At 39.2% G+C, this 26,370-nt stretch overlaps 1 protein-coding gene across 2 annotated transcripts in view; it reads left to right on the plus strand.

Annotated features, from left to right (window-relative positions):
- The first annotated feature begins 3,895 nt into the window (after positions 1-3,895).
- TBC1D15 (TBC1 domain family member 15) overlaps positions 3,896-26,370 on the plus strand; it is a 36,923-nt gene continuing 14,448 nt past the window's right edge. Inside the window, exons 1-7 of one of the 2 annotated variants that reach the window (XM_054802435.1) lie at positions 3,896-4,030; positions 14,950-15,048; positions 15,303-15,377; positions 16,123-16,261; positions 17,867-18,077; positions 23,787-23,889; positions 24,840-25,037. In XM_054802435.1, the coding sequence (XP_054658410.1) occupies positions 4,007-4,030; positions 14,950-15,048; positions 15,303-15,377; positions 16,123-16,261; positions 17,867-18,077; positions 23,787-23,889; positions 24,840-25,037 (849 nt within the window). In that variant the 5' untranslated portion in view covers positions 3,896-4,006. Of the gene's footprint in view, positions 4,031-11,560; positions 11,672-14,949; positions 15,049-15,302; positions 15,378-16,122; positions 16,262-17,866; positions 18,078-23,786; positions 23,890-24,839; positions 25,038-26,370 lie in introns of those variants that run through there. The other variant, XM_054802512.1, reaches the window with a different exon arrangement.

Consider the following 26,370-nt stretch of genomic DNA (forward strand, 5'->3'; position numbering starts at 1 on the left):
TTGGCAAAGCAACTCTGATTCTGTGTATAGATACGTAAACCTATTATGTTAAACCCCTTCTCAACTCACAAGGGGTGTACAGTAGCTGTTCCTCACTGCTTGCATCTTATATGGAGTTTGCATCTTAGTATTCTCCAATTCCTACTCTGTGTTTCTATTCGCATTGAGTGACTGCACAAACAAATATGAAAATCCTGGAAGCTTAAGGGAAAATGCATAGAGGAGCACAGGTTAGCAGTGAGCCTACAGATACACTGTAATTACCTGTTAATTAGCATGTTTTTAGCAATGGAAACTCTGAAATAAGAAACTTGTAGTATTACATAATACCTTAAAAATTTCATAAAGTAACAAGATCCTGCTGTGCTAGATTCTTTAACTTGGCCTCTAAGTCAGGTAAATAAGCGGATTTGAATGGCAGTCTCTTGAATTGGCTTTCCCTTAAATGACCAGATTCATTGAAAAGCAGCCATTAACCCTCATTTGGGTCAGGATAAACAAGATTTTTCAACCATCCTCAGTGGAGAAAAAGGAAAACACTTGTCTTGCTCAGAGCAGGATCTTCTGTATAAGCATGTCACACTGAGCACGCCTCTAACCCACACGCATTTGTTTTGGTCCCTCAGTCCTTCAGCTGAGAATCACGCTTCTCTGCTGATTGCAGGGTGCCTCTGCAGTTTTGTTCCTGACTCTGCCAAGAGGTCATATGCTCTGTCACAAAGCAAAAGTGACCCTGAGCAATCTGACCCAACTACTAAATTTGTCCCGCTTTGAGTAGCAAGGTGGACTGGATGACGCACAGAAGTTCCTTCCAACCTAAATAATTTGGACTAGATGACATATAAAAGTTCCTTCCAACCTAAATCATTTTATGATCATATGAAAAATAAGGACTCCCTGCAGTCCCACTAACAATCAAAGAACAGGTAAGGAACAACACACAGCTGCAGTCAGACAGAATAGACAAGGAAACAATGAGACAGTGTAGCAGTCAACACCATCAGCAGTGGTTTTAGTTCATCAACCATCTACTTGTTCCCAATTTTTCTGATACATTTTCTAGCAAAAAGAGGACAGGATTTGAAGAAGAATAATGAGACAGCCTGGTGCACTTCTAAGGGAGTTTTTGGCCTGCAGGAAGGTCAGCTTGAGGAAAAAGCCTTCCACACAACTTCTTGCATGAAAATTTTACAAATAATCGGCAGTCTAGCACTGAGTTGACCTGATGTGGAAGGTGAATCTTTGGCAGTGAGTGGGAGGTAATCTTCCTCAAAATGAGGAAGAGTATTTTATGTTGGGCCCTAGAGAAGGGTGAGAGTTGGTAGGCGGACAGGAGGAGCCAGATGAGAGGGTTAAAGTGATATGGGCTAGATGAATGACCTCTGCAAAAGCATTTTGCAGGAGTCCAAACAGATCAAAATGGTGTTGGTCAGTGTCAGCAAACAGAATGTTACAAGTAAAAAATGTTTAGTTGTGTGGATAGACAGAAAAAGTTATGCTTTGGAGCTGTTGTACAAGAAAAATTCTACAAGGGAGCTAGCTATGACATGAAAGAGAGAATCCAAAGAGATATCTAAGACTAAGGCATCAGCCAAGCTGTAGCCCTCGGAGACAGATGGGTATTGATACTGAAGTGAGATGATGAGTGCTGAGAGAGTCTGGAGGAGGATAAAACCATCTTGTCCGTTAGCTGCCTGCAGATGATAAAAAAAGATTTTAATTTGGATCAGGATTAATGACTGTAGTAGAAATAAAACAGTGAGTCATAAGATAAGTATATATTCATTGACACAATTACCTACAAAGAGAGGGTGGCTTTGATTGAATATGCTAATGATCAAGAAAGAGGAGAACTAAAAGATGGCAGTCCTACTAGTGACAAGAGCTGACTTCAAGGAGTTCGTTGTAGATCATGATATAGGCTAATGAAGCTGAGATGGGAATCTTAATTCTGAGCTTCTCCTAGGAAAGGAACTTTGAAAGAAACCTTGACAAAGCAGTTTCAATGGAGTGCCAGAATGAGAGTATGCAAGGGAGCTAAGTGAAGGAAGTCCCAAGCATTCACTGCAGACTTCAGGGAGCTGTGAGATGAAAAAGAAGTGGAGAGAGGAATGGGATTACACATGGGTGTGCAACTATGTATGATTATCCTGCAAGGAGAAAGAAAGAAAGGAAACTGATAAGAAAGGGAAAGAATGAAAATGAACACATGGCAGAACAAACGAGATGAAACCAGTATGGGTGCAGAAGATGGCAAATGACAATTTCACCTCTCAAAGCAATTAATTTATGGTGATGAGTTATTAATGTGTAGTCTTCTTCCTCGTATTCACCTTAACACTCAGTTGTGCTTTTACTAAATTCAAAGAAAGGGACCACTGTAGCTATGATGTCCATTTTTGCAGCTTTCCAGACCTATGTATTATTATAAGGACTTACGCTCTGACTGCAGTTTTATTTTTCTCATCTTTATGCATGTTTATATACAGAGAGTCACAACAGGCTCTCACAACTTTGAAGCAAATCAGTATTTGTACTGAGACTAGCAAATCTAATTTTCCATGCTAAAAAGTACAGTATGGGTGTTAATCTAGCCAAATGAGCTTTTGAGAAGTCAGAAGCAAATTATGCCATTTTATGACAAAGACAGAAAAGACCAAATTACCTTTGCTTCTTCAGAGTAACAAATCACTTCCCTGTGAGCATCTCATTCATCTGTTTCAAATGAGTAATATTTGGGGGACATACTGTTTGCTCAAAATATTTTATGATATGGTGTTGGAATATAACAAATGTCTTAAATCCCATCTTTATTTATAGTTCTCAGCAGGATCAAATGTTGCAGACATTAGGTGAAAGCTAATCTTTTTTTCTATTTTAGTACCATGCATTATACACATTTCCAGGTAAAGAACACCAAACAAAAACCTCTTGACATCCACAGAATTCTCTCAGACTTTATAAATCTGTACACATACGAATGCCAAATGTTTGCTAATATTGATGAGGTTGTAATAAAGATTTGGCTTTATCCTGTGATGAATACGAATGTGTTATGTGTTGAAAGCCATCATCTTGAAAGTGGTGTATTTTTCACTAACAGTAATAGTTAGGGCAGCTTAACGGTGCCTATGGGCCAGCATTTCCTTGATATTTACGTCTTGCAACAACGGGAAGAGAAAGAAAACAGCTAGAGAGAATATGATGTGTGGTTTATATCAAATTTTCAACACTCCTCAAATTGTAATGACAACCCCAGGTGGCTCAGAAAAAGCGTTAAGGGTGAGAAAATAATAATAAAAAAATCCTCCTTTCTCCTTACTGCCATACTTGCACGACCTAGCAGGGTCCCTACGGCGCTCATCGCTGTGGAGGAGTCCCGGGCGCAGGGCAGGTGCCTGTAGTTGGCTGCTCTGTAGTTCCCTGCTGGATAAACGTTTCTCTGCTGCCTCGTCCTTCGCTCTCAGCCCCACGAGTCCCCTTTAAACCACTGCGGGGGGGGGATAGCGGGCAGCGCGACGCCGGGCCAGGGACGGGCCGCGGGGCCTGCCCGCCCGGCCCACCGGCAAGCCGCTTCCCCGCGGCTGGGCACCGGCCAGTCTCGCAGGGAGCTGTGTGCGGGGGGTTCAAAATGAGCGAAGAGACCAAGGAAGAAGAGCGCAGCCTTTGGGGGGAAAAAAAAAAAAAAAAAAGCGATAAACCCGCCACGCTCTCCCCCGTCCCGGCACCGCGCTGTGAGGAGCACAGGCCCCCGCCCACCGCCGAACCTCCTGCGCAGCGGGGGCGGGGCTCTCCCCCTCGCCCCGCCTCCCGTGGCTGGAGCCCCGCCCCTCAGCTGGGCCCCGCCGTTCCGCGTGTCGTTGTCGCGCTCTTTCCCTGCCCGGGCGTCTCCGCCCGAGTGCGCCTGCGCAGTCCGCCTGGCCGCGGAGGGGCTGACGGGGGTTGTTGTGGCGAGGCGGCGAAGCACGTGAAGAGCGCAACGTCATCATAAACACTCGTAGGCAACATGGCGGCGCCTCCGAGCAGCAAGGTAACGGGGGCGGGCTGGGCCCGGGTCCCGCGCGGGCGGCTGTGGCCGTCGTTCTCCTCTCTTGGGGGTTCCGCTGTGTCCAGCGCTGGGGTCGCCCCGGTCAGTGGGAGCTGCGGGAAGGGGCGGCCGGGCCCCTGAGTGGCCGGGCGGGGGCCTTTCCTCCCCACGGCGCGCAGGTGCGGAGTCTCCTCGCGGGGCTCGGGTCTACCCTTCCGAACGTGAGCCGCCCTGCCCTCAGGCGGGCCTGGCGGTGGCAGAAGGCCGCGGGCCTTCTGCGGCTCGGGGCGCGGGAGGGGGTCGCGGGCGACGGGAGGGACTTGGGCCCTTCTCGGGGCGAGTGCGGCGGCACCTCGCAGCTCCTCCTGCCCGGCCCGCGTCCCACGCCGCCCTGGCTCGCCTCCGGGCTGCGCGGAGAGCCGGCCCTGGTGTGGGAAGAGGCAGCCCCCGGGCCGAGATTGGCCTCCAGGGAGCTGAGGCTGAGCTGGAGGAACAAGACTTGTCCCGTCTACGTGGCCGCGTGTCCTGAGGTGATCGTAGACGTTACTGGCCTTTCTCCTGGCCTGCGCGCTGGTAGTGTGGGAGTACCTGCCCCGGGGTGGATACAAAGCCTTGTCAGTTGGATAATTTGGTACTGTAAATATTTTTACATGCCGCCGATCCTTGCCGAGTGTTCTTGAATGAAACAGTAGAGCTCGACAAGGAAAAACTCAGAGTTGGACTTCATTTAAATGTCTGTCCTGGTTTGAGGTCACAGGAGGGAAGGTATTGGCAACCTTCTCTGCCTCTAACCTCCCCAACAGATCTCAGTTGTATCCGTATGTTTTTATTGTAGAAATATTTTTATTCCATTACTTGTCATCTAAAAGTGTTACTTTGCAATGTGGGGCTCTTGAGCACATGGATCATTTATCTAGGATTTAAAATCTCAGTGGAGAGTCTGACTGTATTTAGCCAGGGTTAAAGTGCAGTAGTCTTTAGTTTCGCTTTTGCAGCATATGGCATCAAATTATTATTTCAGCAGATGTTGATCTCAGCATAAGGGAACGCATGTCATTAGCCACGTCTGTGCCTCTTGGAGGGTGCTGAGGAGTGCATTTAGCTAGCAGGAAAATTCAGCAGAGATCTCACTTGTGCTGGTTTACCATATCTGTTTCAATCAGAACTGGTGGAGCAGGCAAATTGTTCAGCTGGAGCTTAAAAGTAAAGTTCTTTACTGCTGTTAGGTGCTGTAAATGTAAAGATAGCCATACTGTCCTCTCAACTGTTTCTAGCTATGCACATCCAGTTTTCATGTATACAGAGAAAAGTTATTCTTTTGGTTTTGTCCATTTTAAGCTCAGTCCAGCAGTTTATTGGATAATGGTAAATATTTTCATTTTGCAGCTTTTTTTTTTCCCCATGGGTTTTTATCAGGATCTTCTTCAGGAAGTTCTTCCTGAAAGCAGCTATATTATCATAGCTTATATGAGAGGCTAAAACTATTGTGGATTAGTTGTTTGAGCATTTGCTACGTATTCTTGTTTCTTTAAAAAAAAAGTTTGCTAGAGACTAAATATCTAAGGTGTTGCAAACCTCCATTTCAGTTATTCCACATCCACAGTACTAATGCAACTTGTTAACGCAACTTCTGATTCAGTAACGTTCTTTGCTATGTCCCTTTTGATACAGAGAAAGTAATGACAGTTGTGTTTTCTCAATCTTCATGAAGTGGCTGGGTTGGTTTGAAGTTTCACTGCTCTCAGTAGGAGAAGTTACATCCTTCTCTAGATCTCCCCACCTGTGTGTTGCACTTCTGCTTCCTTGGGTACTGTACTCATTTGATCTCTCAGTGATTTGATTTAGCAAGCTGAAATAATATAACAAACTGTGTGTGCTTATTTTTGGCTGGGTTAGCTTTCTGTTGGTTTAGGGAGCACATTGGATCACAAATTGTTCCTTTGGATGGCAGCAGGATTTTAGAAGGGCTCACAAACTAGTGAAACTTCACTCCAGGTGGAATAGCACAGTGTAAGTTGGTACAGACCCAGCATTCTTACTTAAGGCATTTTGCACTTTGTGTGTTTCCAAGCTATGGGTGTCCTAAATTAATTACACTTTTCTTCTGGTTGTGCAGTGTTATAATGAGGTGTTTCAGATGGCAAATTTCTGAAAGAGTAGTAGACATTAGTTTCTGGGGTGCTTTAGTCTCATTTGGCAGATCTTATCACATGAAAGTAATGTATTTTAATGTATATGTTCTTTTCTGCAAAATATTACACCAAGTAATTCCTATGGAATGTACATGGCAATATATTAAGCAGCTGGAATAGCCTGCATTGTCTCACCTTTCATGAAATCTTGTTTCAGCAAACCATATAAGGTTGTGGTTTCTGTTATATTTTTGCCCTGTTTGCCTTCCTCTTCTCTATCATGTTTTTTTTATTTCCCAGACATCATTAATATCAGTGGAGTCACAACTTGGCTATTCCATGTTATCTTTGGTTTCTACTCCATATGATAATGGGATATGAATTGTAAATTTGGTTACCTCATGTAACTATATGTACTACTTTACGAGGATTTTTGTCCTATTTGTTTTTTCTTACTGCTTCATATCTCAGAAGGGTCTTTTCAGTGCTTTTCTCTATCTAGATAACTTGATTCCAGAAAGTTTAAGTTAATGCTGTTGAGTTCTGGAGTCATGACTCATTATTAATGACCATCTGCAGTAGAACAGTGTGAGCTTCAGTTTTTTGCCCTTTCTTAGACTTGCCAGTTTTTTCTGTAGGTAACTTGGCAGTGAGGTCTTTCGTTTTCAGTGCTTTTTACTTTATGCATGAAAGGAGGTATATTTTCCCTCTTTTTGCTGCTTAGCAGATAGCAGTTTGTTATCCTTATTTCAGAGCACCAACTCTGGGCTCACCCTTTTAACAGAAAACCATGTTAGAAAATGAGGTAAAAAGTTGTGTATGAGAAGTACAAACTTCAGTTTTAGTCTGTTGGTGTATAGGCTATTATTACAGCTGGTCTAAAGACAGTAATGATTTTTGTTTTATGATCTTGGAGTTCAGAGTATCTTCAGCACATGGGCTGTTACATCTTTCTCATATTACCAGTTGGCACGTGGGCTGCCAAAGAAGTTATTTTTCATTTGCTTGTGCCCTTGCTCTTGAAGTTAGAGCTTCAGAGCTTTGACTGGACAAACATCTGAGCTTCAGGTCTAAGCTCAGATGTTTGACTAGTTCAGCGACTAGAAGTGTCCAAGTAGCACTGCAGCTACTACTGAACAGTGTTGTAAATGCTGTGGTGGTGGGGGGTGTGTTTGCTGTTGACCGTGGGGTTTTTTTGGTTTGGGTTTTTTTGGTTGGGTTTTTTTTTAATAGCCAGAACCAGCAAAGAGATTTAAAAAACAGGCTGATAAAACTAGCTTTGCATCCTTCAGGTAGTTTGTTGGCACAGTGTGGTGGGTTGACCCTGGCTGGAGGCCAGGTGCCCACCAAAGCCACTCTATCACTCCCCTCAGCTGGACAGGGGAGAGAAAATACAATGAAAGGCTCATAGATCAGAATTAGGACAGGGAGAGATCACTTACCAATTACTATCATGGGTAAAACTCGGGAAAATTTACTGTTAACAATCAAATCAGACTTTGCACAAGTGCAGGTAGATGACTCTGTCCTCCTCCCCCTCCTTCCTTCTTCACTGACCTTGGTGTCTGCAGAGTTCTCCTCTCACATATTCTTACTCCTCTCTCTGGCTGCAATTGCTCCTGGTGGTTTTTTCCCCTCCTTCTTAACTGCGTTATCCCCAAGGCACTATCACTGCTGCCGATGGGCTCAGCCTTGGCCAGCGGCAGGTCTGTCTTGGAACTGACTGGTGTTGGCTCTGTCGGATGTGGAGGAAGCTTCTAGCAGCTTCCCACAGAAGCCACCACTGTAGCCCCCCTGCTACCAAAACCTTGCCATGCAAACCCAATACGCACAGATACAGGAAATTTAATTTAGGTGTATATATATTCTGCGGTGTAGGTGGTGCACTGCTGCACCTTCTACTAGTTAAATTTGGGGGCACAGACTCCTATACTATTCATTGTTGTGCCATTTTATTATCAGTTGATTTAAAATCTTCATTATAACTTTTTCAACCTTTATCATTTACTGTATACAGAATCATAATCCTTTCAGAATATATTGTACTTAATAGGTTTTCTTTGTGAACGGAAGCCTGTACCTGCCTTTGCCTATTTTGAATTTAGTTAAGATTTCATTATGCTTGAATGTAAAGCAATTCACTGATAATTCTGAAATTTCTGTATATTCTTTCTGGTTTCTATTTGTTAAGGATTTCTCTTGCACAAGTGTTCACAGTAGAAATAGCATGTTACCACTCAAGCTCTCACTCTCAGTACCCTGAATCTTGTATTTTCACTGATACCCTACTATTGTTGCAGAAGTAGCAGAAGTACTTTGCAATTCAAGAAATCTTCAGTACACCTAAGGCAGAACTTGAAAAACTTACTGTTGTCAGGCAGGAAACTTTTCTTATGATATGTGGTTCCCAATGTTGTGAGCTTTTTTGTATTTGTCACAACGTGAACAATATTTGTGGTTTTTTTTTTTCTCTGCATAGAAACGTGATGTTTGTGAGATTTTTACTCTTTTAAGACTAGCAGGGTGTGAAATTTTGCTGTCTTAAGAAAAAGATTGAGCCATGGGCTCAGCAAACTAAAGATATATAAGGGTATGGCTTTATATTTTTATTAAAATTCAAATGCCAGAAGTTATAGGATATCTTCTGTGGAACAGAAGATCATGTTGGTCAAGTAATGTGAGTGCTTTGCAGAGCACTCAAATGTACTGGTATCTGGTCATTGAAAGTAGACTATTGATGTAGTAGGTACTTTGATGTTCCCAGTGACAGTTTAGCAGTGGATTTGTGAATAAGCTCTGGGGAATCCTCAGCTATTCCAAAGAGCGAGGTGGAAATTAAAGCAGCATAATGCAGATTTTTAAATTGAGTTATATTTCTTCTAACTTAAAGCACAAATCTAAACTAAGATACTTTGTGGATGTTAGGTCTCTTGGGACAACTGTTGCCTAATTGGAATTTATTTTATTGGCCTGAAGTTGTTTTCTTATTGTGTTGCATCTTTTGTTCTGTTTACCTTCTGTCAGAATCTGAAAATAAGATGCTGTGCAGCTGCTGTATCTGTTGTTAATGTTTGCAGACAGACCCATTTTTCCTTAATTTGTAGTCTGTGGAGCATTCAGAGTTTCTTACTCAATCGTTTCCTTATGAGCATGCCTGCTTGCTGCTTCAACTGTTGAATCCACAGTGAGGTCCTTTACCTGATTCTCTAATATGAGGTAGAAATGAAGTAACTGCTATTGAAAAGTTGTTAGAATCAGGCTTTGCACAGTGCCATAATTATGCAGTGACCCCAGAACAGCAGCTGATTCATCGTATCAGTGCTGCAAGCTGTGTCTGTCATGAGAAGCTGGATGGGATCTTGGCAGAGCGATGCTGGCCCTGAGCTGTACTCTGTGGCAGAAAAGGAGATGGATGAGAACATGGGGAGAGAGTATGAAGTGTCTGAATGATGGGGCTAGCTAGCTGGGAGAGTTGCAGTGCTTCTCCATTCTCTGAAGTGTCCTGTGTTTGGCAGGTTGTTGGTGTGTGTCAGAGGTAAGAGCAAGAGTATAACGTATGAACGACCAGTGCACATGACATCAGCTAGGTGCCCAGCACAGGGAGGGTGGGAAATACATGGATGAGGAGGGTAGGACCACCCTGTTCTGTGGTAGCCCTAGATCCTACCTGTCCTCTTTTTTGCCTGCACCTCATTGTCTTTGGCTGCAGTGTTGTCATCTTTCACTAGTTGGTAGCACAGGGGCATAAATTGCCATCAAATGGCAAGCATTTAATCCCAAAACTTTGCTTGTGTTGTGGTGTATATTGTAATTGTTGATGTGGTATACTGAAGGCCTTCTGCTAATGTATGTCCCTGAAAATAAAAAGCTATAAACGTTGCTGTTAACTTCTCATTGTAAGCAGCATAAAACACTGGAGATATGAATTGTCCATGCTGTGTCCCCAGAGTATTAAGGATGATACCATTTATTTCTTAAAATTGTTACTGGAACAACAGTGGGACTTCAGAAAGTTATTTTCTGCTGGACATGGAATATAAATACTTGAACAGCTTTCCAGAACCTTAACTAGCATATGCCATGATATGTAAACTGAGCCTACATCCTGCTGCTTCCCTCTGGTTTTTACAGTAGGTGTGTAGACAACTATTCCTTCATGTAGCTTTCCTGAATTTTGTGCTGTGGTTCCCTGTTTTTACAGACCCTCTGTCAGTATATGAGATGGAATAGCCGCAGTCTCTATGCGGCACAACACTTTTAATGACTGATTAGAATTAATTGTGCATTTGCCTTTGACTTCTGTAGTGCCTATGGAAAAAAAAACCCAAAACAGATCAAGGTGGCTTAGCAGCATTTGGAACCTCTTGCATCAGTTTTTAGCTTTTGGTAGGATTCTGAATCAAATAGGTAATGGGTCTAGTTTTCATTCTATAGATCTGGAAAAATAAATGTGGTCTAAGTTATGCTTGCAGACTGCAAGTGTGGACTTGCTTGACAAGCAGGAAAGACCTATGAACATAAGCTTCTCGGGTACATATTATTTCAAACTTGAAATTTTAAGATTATATTAAAAAAAAGTGCAAACTTCTTTCACCCCCCCTACTTTCTCCATCATTTCTTTATAGAAAGAAGTTGCCAACTGAGTGTTTTTACAGTGATAAGTTTCCTTAGGTAGTCATGCTTATGATTTGAAGCATTTGAGAAACTTAAGGATACCATAGATGGATAAATCTGGAAACTGTTTTGCATAGAACTAGCTTTAAGCTAGTAAGATGTCTGAAAACCTTTGAGTAATTCTGATATACGTACAGCTACAAGACAGATTGAAAATTTGTTTAAAAACAAGTAATTTTCAAAGTTGTTTAGCTCCTGTCACATTACATCTTCATTTGCTTTGGTTGTGTTAGTGTGTGCTTTTGACAAACAATCATCTGTTCTTTTTTTTTTTTCATTTGTGGTGCTGTTGTGGGACCAGGAGGGTCTGACTTTCATGTATGTAATAACACCTAAACCTGAGGAACATGCATCTCTCTGGACAGTTCAACAGATTTTTGCCAATAGCTATAGAAGAAAACAAAACCACCATTGTTTAAATCTCAGGTTAGGCCTTTCATGGCTGGACAACTTTTTTGGCCTCAAGCATCTAAGCAACATAGGGTACTGTTCTTCCCTGGGGTTCTGGTTTTTGTGACCAGTTGATTGACTGTGCAGAGCACAGGTTTCTCACTGGGTAGATGGGTGGAAAGACTGTAATATTGGGGTGAGGAATACCTTTGAGTTTTGTTAAAATCCTAGGGACGTGTCGACTTATCTGGTCACCTGTGGTGTGCACTTATTGACATAAACTTGTCTTTTTTTCATGATGGGCTTATTAATATTGTGTAGACTTAGAGGAAGAGTGAGTAATCATATGAAAAGAAAATGAAAGATTGAGCTTGACTCCACCTACTTCTCACCTTTGCAGAAGAGACCATGATGAAATATATAAAATAACGAGTAGTCCAAAAATAAGGTGAGCTAGTAGCTTGTTTTTCTGTCTTGTAGTACAAGCAGCGTAATCAACTAACTGAACAGATGACGTTCTTAAGACTATTGAATTCTTTCATGCAGTAGATAATGAGGCCTTTCTAGATTCTACACCTCTGTCACTGAAGCCAAAAAGTTATCAAGATTTAAAGGCGATTGGGTTGCTTTCCTATGCAGGGGGTGTTGACCGGTAATACTGATGCAGATTTTGGTTGGATTTGGGGGGGGGTTACAGTTACTTTAACTGCTAATAAGGGGACAACAGGCTCATCTTGCCGTGCTCATACATAGTTCCTTCTGCTGTTTCCATACGTAGCAGAATTTCACTACAGAGATTTTGTGTACACACCTTACACAAGTCCTTAGTATTTTAATGATGCTTCTGATCATCCTCCAAGATTTGCTGTCTGTTCTCCCACAATTGTATTTCAAGATACTCATATGTTTTGCAGTAACCTGCTGTTTAGGCAAGTGGCAGTGTATGCTGCTATTGCCTGGTTTTGAAATGTCTGTTTTCCTGGCTGCTTAAGAGATCTGTGTGTGCTGACAGACCAGATGTTTGCCTGATGATTGGGCTGTGGAGGCTCTCAGCAAACACCTTTGTGGGCCACACAGCATACGGGATTGAGCTACGTGGTGTTACAGCAGTTGTCTACCGATGGATATTTTTTTTTTTTTATTTAAATCTAACTATTGGTATACTGTCTTTCAAGTTGATACTTTCCTTAGTACTTATTACTTGTATGTGTAATTTAACATTACTTTCACTCACTGAATTGACTAATAGCTTGGCAGTGCTGTAACACCAGAAAATAAAAATCTATCGCAAACTACACTTTACTGCAAGGTGCTATATGAATATTTAGTAGCATTTTTGAATTTTCAGCTTGCTAAGAACATTGTATGAAATACAGCCCAGTGTAGCTAATCTTCAGGTGCTACCACTTTAAAATCATATTCCCAAAATCAGCTTATTCAAATTCAGTTATGGAGTTATCTTACAAAGTCTGCTAAACAGAGCAGCTGAATATTTCAGATAATTCAAAGATGGTGACTTCCAAAATGCTTTGCAGTGGGATAAGCTGTTAAAGGACTTCCTAGATAATCTTTTGTAAGATTAATGCCGTATTCTTCAAATTAGTTACATTATTGCGTTTTCTAGACTCCCATCTATGTATGACTCAAAATTTTTCTTCAATGATATAAAAAAACCTGTACTTTTTAAGCTCAGTTATGTTAAATATATCAGTTAGACTTGATAACAGTTGGAAAAAAATAAATACAAGATTGCACCTGTTATTGGATAAGAATAAATCCTAACAGTTTGGCCTTCTGGCCTTTCAAACTTGGAGGTTTTTCTCTCAAGTAACAGTAGGAGGAAAATAATTTGCACTGTGAGGAGTCCTCCGTTTTACGGATGCCCTCCAAACTTCTGACCATGTTCTCACTTCTTCAGTTTTATTGCCTGTTTTGGTGGACCACAGGGCAGGGAGCAGGATCTGTTATGCAGAGCAATGTAGAATTTTTCAGTTGCCTGACAACGGTGGCATTGAGAACATGTTTTCTTTTCCTGTGAAAGGAAATGTTTGTCCTTCTAAGAGATTAATGGGTGGAAAATAATAAAACCAATTATTAGATTGTATACCTTGTAGACTGAGGAGGTATACTTTGTGATACTTACTAACATTATTGGCACAAATGCACTTCTACCAGTATAACTCTGATAGAAATAGCTTCTTAATGCAACAGCTGTTCCAGTCATTGAACACTTTGGTTCATACTTTGGACTAGTTATGGCGATAGATCAGGTACAAATAGCTAAAAGGTTAAATTTTAAGAAATTCCAAAATGCCTTGTTTAAACAGGGACTGAATTTAAAAACAGATATTTGGTAGAAATGGAGGACTTTTTTTTTTTTTTATAGAAAAGAGGAAAAAAAAACAACCTGTAATAGAGAAGAAGGAAGGCTTCCAATATTTGAAAGATAGCTTGAGTAGTGTTGGCAGTAATCCTTCAAGAGGGAGATTAGACCAAGTGACCTCTGGAGGTCTCTTTCAAGTGATATTTTTATGATTAAACTTGACAATTTAGAAATTTCTTGCTTGCGTAAAGTGAAGAGAGTTTAAAGAATACATTTACAACAGAAAGGATGAGTTAAATGAATTTTATTGCTATTTTTAAGCTCTCTATTCTTGGGTAGTTAAGCTTACACACCTAAACTTTTAGTTTACTGGCCTGACTGCAAATGTGATGATTTTGAATATCTGACAAATGAGTAAGTTGATAAAAAGAGATACTGATGTTTTAGTACCAAAGAAATGTAATATCTGATTAGTTAAGAATTAGTTGGGTTTTGCCATTAAAAACATGTATTTCTTAAGGCAGTGTTTGCAGCTTGGTTTGAAAATGAACACGGTTATTAAAAAAATACTGTTACTATTTGATGTATTTCAGTTCCACAAAGTCTAAGTTAGGTATGTTAGGGACTTTTTGCTGTTCTTCTAGAGAGTTGTTTAAAACAAGCCGTTTACATTGTTTATAGAGCTTTTAAGAGTATGTATAGCATGTAGTTTTTGAAGAGCTGAATTTTGACAGGCAAGAATTCTCTAACTTTTTAAGAGCGTGATCAGAATTCTGTGAAGAGTTTTGTAAATGCTTAAATGCAGAAGTTACGTGGGCAGCGTGTACTCCTACGATCCTCTCTTATCTGTCACATATTCTACTTTTGAAGTGGAACCTTTGCCATTCACCTTGAATGTAGAGTTGGGCCATTATTTAATCTAAGGCTGCAATTTTTTATTTCTGTGGAGTTCATCTTTTGTACATTAGACTGTCCATTTTTAATTTAAATTAAGGTTATAATTTCAACATGCTTAAATGGCAAGTGGGGAAAAGGCAGACTATGTAAGAAAGCTTTTTAATGTTTTAAAAGCCGTGTGGTTTTTCCATATGAACATCTGCCCACTGATTTAAAAAATAGTGGATATTGAATGCATTTCTTGTCATTTACTAGTGAAGTAATAATAGTTGGTATATTGCTTAGAGAGCAAATTGAACAAGTTCCATTTTCTATTGTTTCTTGATTTAAGTAAGTGAAAGACTGAGATCTTGGGGGTGGGGAGGAAGGAAAGGTAATAAAACCCCTGACAAGCTAGAGGTGTTCACTTCAACTTATGTAGGCGAGTCAAAATGATAATGAGTACAACAGGAAAGAGAAACAAGTTTAGAATCTTGGTTTTTATTTCATTACCCACTTTGTTATAGGTTGTATATGAGCAAGAAGGAGTTTTCATTCATTCATCCTGTGGAAAAAATGATGACCAGGACAGCCTGATATCAGGAGTACTACGTGTCATAGAAAAGGTATTTGCATAATATTTATATGGAAACTTCATATATTTGTTGGCAAAGCGCATAACATGTTTGACAAATCTTAAATGTCTCTTTAAGTATAGGTTTTGTAAATGAACAAACATCACACAATGTTTGACATCGTCTGCATCATTTATATATATATATATGTAAGCTGTACCATAATCATACCATGAGTAAATAGGGAGTTATGTACTTTGTTGTGTAGTACTGATTTTTTTTTGTTATGATTGTTTGTATTGTAGGAAAATGAAGTAATAGTAGACTGGAGACCATTGGATGATACTCTGGATACTTCTAATATCCTCTGTGCTGGAAAGGTATGTTTGTTACTTATTAGTGTTCTTAATTCTGTTTCTCCAGTGATTTTATTTTGTGTTAACTTATGTGTAGGTGATCTCGTAACTGGAAGCAAAATCTATATATGTGATTATTGTTGGTATTAATAGCTACATGTAGGAATCATAGTTGTGGACTGCAGCCCAGTTCAGTTTATTGGGATACATGTGTGGGTGATTGTATTTAGTTTTTACTTGGTTCATCTATAAAACAGAAGGGGACTATCTATGTGAATAGTGAAGACCAAATGAGTGCAAGTGTATCACAGTCACCAGTTCCCCTGCATCTGTTATGTTGTAGTCTGGTGATTCATTCTTCACAATTAGACTCAAAACAGAGAGCTACTGTTTTAATGCAAAATAAAAATAGAAGTGCATAGAGGTTCCAAGATCCAGTGATATGCGGTATTTAAGCACTATTAAGAGGATGTCACTAAACAAGAAAGATTTGTTTTACATTTAAATAAAAAGTTTATGTCTGTAGAGTCTGCAAGAGAGGCTAGGGTATTTTCGTACCGTGTTGAATTTATTAAGTAAAACTTCTTTTCTTAGTCATAAGTCCAAATGTCCTGTATCGAACTGTATCATGTTTCTTAGGATTTTAATACTACAGATTCTTTTAATCTGTGAAAATGAAGATGGTTCTTATTCTTTTCACAAGATTCCTCTGAGAAACTAGCTCCATTTTCATGTGTGTTTTGATAGTCACTTTTTTTTCTATGCTTAGGATTCCAGTTCTGTTGTGGAGTGGACTCAAACTCCTAAAGACAAATGTTCCCGAGGAGCAGACCGTCCAAGTAGTTATGAAGCAGAATGGGACATGATCACCACAGTCTCTTTTAAAAAGAAACCTCATTCAAATGGAGGTACTTAAAAAATAAGCGTGGGGTGTTTTGTTTTCTTTATGGTAACTTGTAACTGAAGAATTGCCTCTTGGATACAGTGCAATGGATTTTATTAGGAATTGAAAAGCTGGGAGTCATTTGTGTTCAGACGTGAATCTCTGGTTGTGGGAAAAAATTCACAATGGAATAGCTGCTGTCTGCCTCCAATCTAACTTTTTCTTTAAGTTGCTGGAGAATTGTATTGAAAATAAATGTTAAATATAACTTCTTGCTGCGACGATCATTATTAGATGATGAGCAATTTTATCTGCATTGGACTCTTGCATTCTTTCAAACAAATGGAATTTGAACTAGATATCATGTTAGAAGGAAAATAAAAAAAAAGTTTACTGTTCAAATGCCTTTCCATACTGCAACAGCAGGGGGAGATGGAATATAGTTATGTGGTACATGGGTCTTGTTTATATGGTCTTTTTTACTTTGGCAAGATAGTTTTATAGCTACATCATTTTTGTTATAGTAGATACGTTGTTAAAAAAAAAAGGGGGGGGGAGAGGAGGAAGGACAATGATTCTCAAGTAATCTTTTTTCTCCTATTGTCCTGTAGTATTTTTCTTTATAATACTTATTTTCCCTGTATTATTTCTCAGCCTATAACTGTGGACCCTTGTGCTTGCTTCACCATATCTGTGATGTTTTTAAATGTTATCTATGTCACGTATGAGTGCAGGGTTTAGACTTAAGGTTATGAATGTTTTTGGGTAAAGCACGGTCCTTGCTCCTAGAATACTGTGCTTGAGAGGAACTTTTGGTGCTAGCACGACATAAAGCTAAAGCTAACATCTCTGTCAGGCATAGGATGGTTTATTACATCACTGGTTTGTATTGATTTTTTTCATCTTCAGGCGTCAGAGTACCTCTTCATCCAAAGTGAGTGTCAGTGAGCAGTACTGACTTGGATTATGCTTTTTGCCTCTTCTTGCTTATTTCCAGTTGCTATAATTTGATGGAGGCAGGCCAGGGGGCTTGCCACATTTGCTCCAGCCATTCTGGCAATTTTGTGTCCTCTGGTAGAGTAAAATTTAATCCATTCTCTTCGGATGTATGCTGTCTGACACAGAGTCTATACATGCTTGCGCAGTATGGGAGAAGGGGGTGGGCAGGGAGATTTTCAATTCCTTCTCCCTTACTTTGGTAGAAATGTTACAGCACATGGCTAATACTGTGTGCAATGTATAGCATACAGCATTGTAATGTATGTCACATTTAGTTTGTGTAAGTAGTGGTGGAGATGCTTGTGGGATTCACCTTGCTGCTGGAATTTGATACAGCAGTTGTATATTTAACTGCTGGATCACTTTTTGAAAACTGTAGGTGCAGCTTTAGGGGAGCACTCTGATGGACTTGCTCGTTATTTTAGAAGTCTGTAGAAGATGAGGAGGCACAAATAGAAATCCAGGAATAGCAGTTACAGTACTTATGGTACACATTTTATTATCAGAACAAATGCTAGGTTTTGTGTTTTGGTTTTGAGTTTGGTTTTTAGGAACAGTGACAGATATGATGCATTTGTAATTGCTAACACTGAAAGTGAAACTAAAATCATGTGGTAATTTTGTTTTTAAGATGCTACAACTCATGCAAATGGAGAAAGCAAGTGGTCATTCCTGTTCAGTTTGACAGATCTGAAATCAATCAAACAAAACAAAGAAGGCATGGGATGGTCTTATTTGGTGTTCTGTCTGAAGGATGATGTGAAGCTTCCAGCTCTTCACTTCCATCATGGAGATAGCAAATTATTGATTAAATGCCTTGAAAAGCATGTTGTGCTGAATGAGTAAGTATCAGACAACTCTTAGTCCTGATTTAAAATATGGATTATTAGTTTACTTTTTTAATTCTGTAATGAATTTCAGATTAACACTTCCTGATGTATTTTCTCTTCCCTTTTTATTGGTAGAATCAATTTTCAAGCTGACTGAAACTGTAATTTCATGTATGGGTTTGGAATATAGGTTGAACTTTTAAAATTGTTGGATCAGTTTATGAATTAGTTTACAATCTGTTGAGGTGTTAGTAGCTCCATGATACCTCAGTAGCTCCCTCTAGTGTGCACAGAAGTTTCTCATGAACACTTGGTGTAGAGTTAAATCCTTCTTCATGAACCACTTTTATTAAATGGGATAATTTGTATTAAAATTTGAGATTATCTGCTTTTTGTGAAATACCTGTGAGCACTGACATCAGCGTGTCAGGTAATTTATAGTACTGTCAACTAAATCAATTTGTATATGAATGTTTTCTGCAGAATTCTGTTCCCCTGTAACTTGTTGCTGTGGGGAATGTTTCACACTTGATCTTTACTCTTCAAACCAATTTTCTGAATGTAAACATAGTTAGATCCTATCACGGTGTTAAATACTTGGAGGTAATATAATATAAATACACAACAAAAGCCAAGTTTTTCACTTGGATAAAAGCCTTTTTGATGGGCATAGCATAAATGCAGAATAAAATAAAATGTTCTGCTCTCACTGTGTAGGCATAAGTATAATTTAAGAAGGCAACAAGGTAAATAAGAGTAGGTAGAGCATGAAGAAACAATGAAATGTAACAGGTACGCCTTTAACAGGTGTAACATCAGTGTCACAGATACTCTGTTTTCAAAAGCGTTTTGTTATCACTTGTAACATAATATTCTGATAACAGATTTGAAGGTGGATAGTGAAATGGCTGTGGGAATCCTTATAGAGGGCTTTTCTCACATTGGTAGCATCAACCAGGTCAGAGTTGCCTTCAATTAGGGAAGGCTTTCACCAAGTAATGCTGTTAGGCTGGAGAGCAAGCTGATAGGATAGGAGAGTTTTATATTCATCGAACTGATTTGTGAAAGGCTTCGGCAGTGTCAAGATGTGGTGTTGGAGTCTATGATAATCAGAAGTTGTCAACTGCTTGGAGAAGGTTGCACAGTCAGTATGACCAGCTAGTGAAATGGTACTGGCTGTAGCATTGTACAGAGCTTTTTGAGGGGAAAATTCAAGACGACCCAAGGAGAGGCTATTTGGGAGCCAAGATAAAGGTGTAAGGAGGAATATTCTCTATACAACTGTAAATTAGGAAATCCTGGATCAAAACTTCATGTTAATTTCCAAGTTTCTTCCTCTAGGTTCCCTTTAAGTTCTTCCTTAAACCTCCTTTCATTTCACTTCCTAATTTCACTACTTCTGCAGGTGCAGTGGAATATTGTTAGCCTGCCATCCCCACGCCTCCCTCCCCTTTCCCCCAAGGAAGTTGTTCCTGTTTGAGCATACTGCTGTGTTTATTTGTGGATATTTTCTGACTAGTTGGTGGTAGGCTAGGGCAGGTTTTTGAGGAAACCTATGTAGCAAAGACTGGAGAAGCACCTGTATTGTATGGTGAGTCGCTGAAAGCTTTATACCCTATCTATGTGATCTATTGCCTGTGTACTGTGACGATATATTTCAGATTTTCTAACTGATTCCTGTAACATGTCTTGAATGAACAGGACCAAGTTTTAAGTAGGCCTAGTGAGTGCATTTGACAGAGTAGCAAACTGGTTTGCATTGACTTAATCAAAACTTTGCTCTTGTGATTAACTACCAACTAGAAACTTTAAAATTTTAGTAGAAGATTTGCCCTTTTGCCTTCTTTCCGGTTAGTCCATTTGAGGCTTTAACAAAAGCAGTTTAAAACTAATGAGTTCATGCTGCTGGGTTTTTTAATTGCCACTATTTAAAGAGCTTATTTGAATATATATGCATGTGCATATACATACATATACATAAAAAGCAATAAGCAACAGAAGAGTTGATAATTAAAATGCAGTATTGCAAGTACAGATCTGTAGTTATACTTGCATTAATTTTCGTGGAATTCCATTTATTTAATGTCGAGACATCTGGACTAATTTTATATTTAGTATTTTTTTCTCAAAGGCATAAAATATTTGCAACAAGATACTGCTATGTAACAAGTTATTTTGTCTTTTCATATTCAGGAGGGTTTTTGTATCTTTTGACTTTGTGGTTGAAAGTTTTTTAAAAAACCCAGAAATCTAAACTATCATACTATCATACCAGAATACCTTAAACCATTTTATGAAGTTGGACACTTAAGCTCCTCTAAGTCAGACATCTAGGTTCTGCCCAGCATTTGGTTGTCAGTTGGCTACTGTACATTATGTTAGACAGGTTTTTTTTACTAACAGGCATTATTTCCAATTTTGAGTCATGTGCTGCAAAAAAATTATACCCCACATTGCTATGTAAAACAAATGCTTATTGGTGTGTCATTGAATGAAAATGAAACAGGTAGTGATTTTAGTTCCTGTTTCAAACACTCTCTTTCAAGTTGTCTGTGGTGAGTGAGAGGGCGCTTACAATTCTTCCTTTATTTAACCCAGTGGATTCTTAGTTCTTGTTCTTTGTAGCCTCTTGCCAGGTGATGTGGACGTTCCTCTTGGGACAGTGCAAAACAGTAGCTGTCAGATGGGGAAGAAACTGTATGAAGAGAGACAGTTGTGTCCTCATGTGTCTAATTTTAAAAGAAGGCAGAGGCATAGGGTTTGTGCGGTCTGACTTGGCAGGTGTCCAGGAATGCTTATCAGATTATCAGGAGTTCCCTGCTAAGGTAAAACAGGTACACTTCAAGTGTTCAGGACATGCTGAGCTGCTTAGTATTGCCACCTCAAACAGTTCTAAGCGTTGACGAATACAACAGCAGATACTTTGGGAACTTTAAAGTAAAAAGCTGAGGCTGCTGTGGAAATCAGATTTGAACAAAGTTAAGCATTGAGCTGAGCAGAAACCTACAGTTTTAATTTTCTTACTTCAAGTTTTCTCTTCCAGTTAAGTTCTGCTTCTGGCACCAAATTCTTTTCTGTGGTCTAGTCATGAATTATGATGACTTATCTTTTTTTTCCAAGGAAAGCAAAAAAGAACAAATATGCCACATAAATTGTGGAAATCGAAGACTTCAGTCTCTGTATGTTTCTGTTGTTTCCTAATGGTTATTTATGCTGTAGTACATGATGTATCTAAGCTCACAACCTCTTTTAGGAAAAGATGTTTACTCAGCTTTCTGGATGCCATAAGCAAATACTTCGCAGCACAGTTACTTGTTCTCCCAACCTCTAGTTTATAATGCATGGGATATTGATGTTAAGGCAGAAAGTTTAGCTTTTCTCTAAAATATCTTTGTGTCATAGGTGTTTTCTTCCTCTGTTCTTATTACCTGAAAAGTTCTTGCCCTTCTCTAACACCATTAATAGAATCATAGAATGGTTTAGGTTGGAAAAGACCTTTAAGACCATCAAGTCCAACTGTTAACCTAACACTGCCAAGTCCACAACAAAACCATGTCCCAAAGCACCACATATACACATCTTTTAAATACCTCCAGGGATGGTGACTCCACCGCTTCCCTGGGCAGCCTGTTCCAGTGCTTGACAACCCTTTCCGTGAAGAAATTTTTTCTAATATCCAACCTAAACCTCCCCTGGCACAACTTGAGGCTGTTGCCTCTTGTCCTATTGCTTGTTACTTGGGAGAAGAGACCAACCCCCACCTGGCTACAACCTCCTTTCAGGTAGTTGTAGAGAGCAATAAGGTCTCCTCCCAGCCTCCTTTTCTCCAGGCTAAACAACCCCAGTTCCCTCAGCTGCTCCTCATCAGACTTGTGCTCGAGACCCTTCACCAGCTTCGTTGCCCTTCTTTGGACACGCTCCGGCACCTCAATGTCCTTCTTGTAGTGAGGGGCCCAAAACTGAACATGGTATTCAAGGTTCCTTATAAAATTTCACGTCACTGCTGAAATCAGTGTGTGTAAAGTGACTAAACTTGAACAAAATATTTGTAATTTGTTGCTTTAAAGATTAAGTGCTTCTTAGTTTGGCGACACCAGTCTAATATTGAGAAAACACTGCATGCATGGATGACGCTTTCTAACTTGCAGTATTATGAGTAAGTGTTTAATAAAGTGTCTTGCTCACAAATTTGTTTTGAACATTACCCAAATAGCTGTTGATACCCAACTGACTGTCCAGAGAGAATGTTTAATTGGAATGGAGATATGGTAGAAAGTTTTTGTTCTTTTAGTTAAGGAAAACATAATACATGACTCAGCCTTTGCCCCTGTGCTGCTTTTTACCAAAAGCCAGTTGAGCTTCATTAACTGTTGCTGCCTCAGAACTATGATTGTGGTGTCTGGCTGTCTCAAAATGAGATCTCTTGTTGCATTTCATATCCGTCGGTGTTAACAGTGTCCTATCCTGTTGGAATGGGAGAGAGATAAGGCTTATTAAAGTTCTTATCTTTGACTTTAATAACATGGTAGATGATGCAGGTACTAATAAAAATAAAAGTAATTTTTCTTTCAAAGACTAGAAATAGTGGATTTAAACTTTGGGAGAGAGCAATAGAGAGGTGTTTTATAAATGTGTGTGATGGATTAGAGTCAGATGGCAAAGTGCTTGGCTTTTCTCTGCCTGGCTACCAACTCTGAGGCTTAAATGTCAACCTGGCTTCTGAGCTGTTCTCTCTCCTGTCGCATATCGAGCCGTAAATTGGTGATTCAGGAGCTGGTGAATTAATTGATGGGGTGTCTGTGCTAGAGGAGAGGAGAAGATGGGGTGTTGGGTGGCGGGTGAGAGCAAAAGAACAGTTTAAATCCTAGGAGCAGCACGGTTCCACTGTCTTTGTTGTTACTGTTTTCATCTGCCTGCACAAGCCTGTCAGAGAAGCAAATGTTATATTGAAGAACAAGAGTGTAGAAATACAGTGAGTTAGGCCAAATCGAGTTTGTGTTATTTTAGCTTTTGGAGTCTACACAGAAACAATTTACAGGGCTGTACTGAGATGGTTCTGTTCCACAGTACAATGGCTGTGGTGTTTTTTAGCACTATCAGTATGAATCTTACAATTATTCTGACAGTAGCTGTTGTAACACTGTTGGTTAGAAATTTGTTGATGTGCTTTTGTTCATTGAAAAGCAGTTTGTATTCCTTTATGTAATGTTTTACAGGGTGCTTTAATGTAAGATTTGCTAATTGGTAGAAAGAATTCCTTAAGTATATGGTGACATGGGCTCTTTTCACATCCTCTGTTATGTTAAGAGTTTCAGCATATGTGTGTTGAGGCTGACTGTGTCTCACTAAATTTCCTTTACTGTCACCTCTTTTTTTTTTTTTTCCCCTCTTTGTACATTATCAAATATAGAAAACTATAGTTGAAGAGAACTTTGTTTACATGTGAGTGACAAAAGTTATCTTCCAGAGTAATCTCTCATAAATTTCTCAAAAGCATCATGATTTCAGAATGAATATGATGACTAATCTTGTGAAAAAAATCCTGTGTCATAGTGTATTAGCTTGTGAACTTGTGCCAAGAACTAAGAGTGATCTTGCCTCAAACCTGCTTTCTTTGCACAAAACCTGAACTGTGACTTCAAAAAACAGTAAATGTTCTAAAAACATTTTCAGGAAAACCTGATGGTTCTTACAGAAACCCTTTTTAAATTCTTATTGCAGATCTCCACAGGATAAACGGATTCTTCTTGTGAATTCTCAGAACAAGTCTCTGTCTCAGTCTTTTGAAAATCTCTTTGATGAACCATCATATGGCTTATTACAAGTATGTATTACCTTTGAATTTTTTATTCTGAAGACATTTATTAAAAAAACCCATCCTACCATGTCATACACATATTCCCTGAAACATTGACTGTATCCTAAAACAAATGCTTACTATAATAAGTACACTTACTTATAAGTTGTTTCTGTGTTCTAATAATTTAACTTCCCTGTGCTACTATTACAGGCCTATTCAAGTTAGTGGTGTCTGTGATTCTATACATTTGAGTACAGATAGTTTTAGAAAGGGGAAGAAGGAAAAAAATTCAGGCATTACCAAAACACATTAATTAGAATCTTCTAATTTTTTATTGATGAAATATCCTTTTTCTTGATATTTTCTGACAGTTTTGAAGGGATGCTGGAAATAGAGCAGCAAAGAGCACAATATTGCCTAAAAGAGGCACTTTTTTGTTAAAACTGCTTAACATTTTTATCATTTGGTGAGGTTTGTGGACTTGTGAAAGTCAGCAAAATTTCTAGTAGTTTGAATGAGGTCGGAGTTTTGACCCACTGATTTGTTTAAAGACAATCTTCATCAGATAATTATGTTAGTTTCTGGACTTAGTTGTCAAAACAAGTTTTGCCGTAGATTCCTAGCAGAGTACACGATGATTCAAGGTGTGTCCTCTCTATGAAGGTAGTGAAGCTAGCTATCAGGAAGATGCTTTAATCACTGGAAAGAAAATAGTAAATCTCTTCCAGTTTTACATATAGGTCAGGCTTACTGAGCACACCAATCTTTCAAATCAGTCAGTAGTATTATCTTAATACTTAAGATATCTTTTTTTAATCATGTAATGAATGTACTCTATGAAACTACTGATACATAAAACTTCAATAACTTTCAGACCAACAGTACTGTTCCTGTTGTTTTGCTTTCTTTGAGTACAAGATTACAAATAATCGGAGGCTTTTTGTATTTTACTTGTTTTCCTTGTTACAACACAGAAATTGAAGAAAGATCCATACACAGTAACAATGGGAAGATTTTCCAAAGTCACAAACTATATTTTTGACAGCTTCCGTTTAAGTGACCCCTCAAGTCAAAGGCGACCACCATCAGAAATGGCAGACTTTCTCAATGATGCTATTCCAGGGCTAAAGATAAATCAGCAGGAAGAACCAGGATTTGAAGTCATTACGCGAGTGAGTGTGTAAATGAATATGATACAGATGCATTGATCTTTTTTTTATGCACACCTTTAAAAGAATGGTAGGACTTGAAGCTTGGTGGGTTTATGCTTGGCAGTTGTGGTGTATGCTGCCGTACCAGCATAAGAGTGAGCTCATTAAGAGTAAGGTCATTATCAACTACTTCCAGCCTATGTCATTTTTATGCCTGCAAGTATGAGTTTTGCTTTGAAAGAAAGTTTTTCATTACTGAAATGAGGATTATTGTTATCTTAGAGTCACTAGCCTGAAAACTGACCCACTTCATGTTTAGTGTTTCCTCTGTGATCATAGAGCTATGTTAAGTAAAATTGGGGCATGCAGGTTAATAACCAACTTTCTTGGCTAATCACTTTAACATTTCAATTTGTTTTAAGAGGGCTAAGATTAAAACAAAGTATTCAATGGGATGATTAATGTTTAGGGAGTATAAATGTACAGATTTATGTATGACTGAACCAAAGCTAGAATGAACTTGTAATTGGATCATGAATCACTTTGTGTGGGCTTTTACAGATAGGTGGAAAAAGTTTATTTTTAAATGCTTGTGACTTACTATTTAAGCAGTTCACGTGTTTTTAGAGTGTTTAAACTGTTCTGAATGTTATATTTTTCTGTGAGTTCAAAATAGTGTTGACAACTTAGCAGTAGCTGTGTGAACTATATCAGTCTAAGAACTTGCTGCCTAGTGCTTAATCAGTTAACGTATCAATGAGAAAAAGTATAATGAATGTTACATATTAAAAATAACACTGAACTATATGTCTTAATCTGGCAAATACCTTAGACTTCTAAAGAGTTGAAACACAAATTCACTTGGTGTTTACCATCATCAAAATATTTTTAGAAAGTAAGGAGTTACTGTCTGCTGAATTCTGCTGTGCTTAAACATGCAATTTGGGAACTGAGACTAACTACAAAGTGTGAAACTTTGGGCGTTAGGAGTTCTGAAAGCACATATAGTCTTGGGTTTTTTTAAGAGGCAGTGTACTTAAATCGCTTTCAGTCACCCTGTGCAGTCTGTGTGAGCATAACATCTCTGAACCCAAGTAATTTTTCAGTTCTCTTCAGATGTGCTAGTCTGTATCAGGAATGTGCTTTTGAAGTGAAGCTCCCTATTGTTCTTGTTTGCTGTGTTGCACATACCTAGTACATTTCCAGTTGCATAGAGGATTTTAGTCCATGGGAATCTAGTTCAGAGGTGTTTGTGGGGGTAGAAGGTTATTTAAAACACATGCACATCCTTCTCCAAAATCTGAAGTGTTAATATGTACCCAGGTCCTCAGCACGGAGAGTCTTGCTTTAAAGA

The sequence above is a fragment of the Grus americana genome, chromosome 1, assembly GCF_028858705.1.
Source record: "Grus americana isolate bGruAme1 chromosome 1, bGruAme1.mat, whole genome shotgun sequence".
NCBI lineage: Eukaryota > Metazoa > Chordata > Aves > Gruiformes > Gruidae > Grus > Grus americana.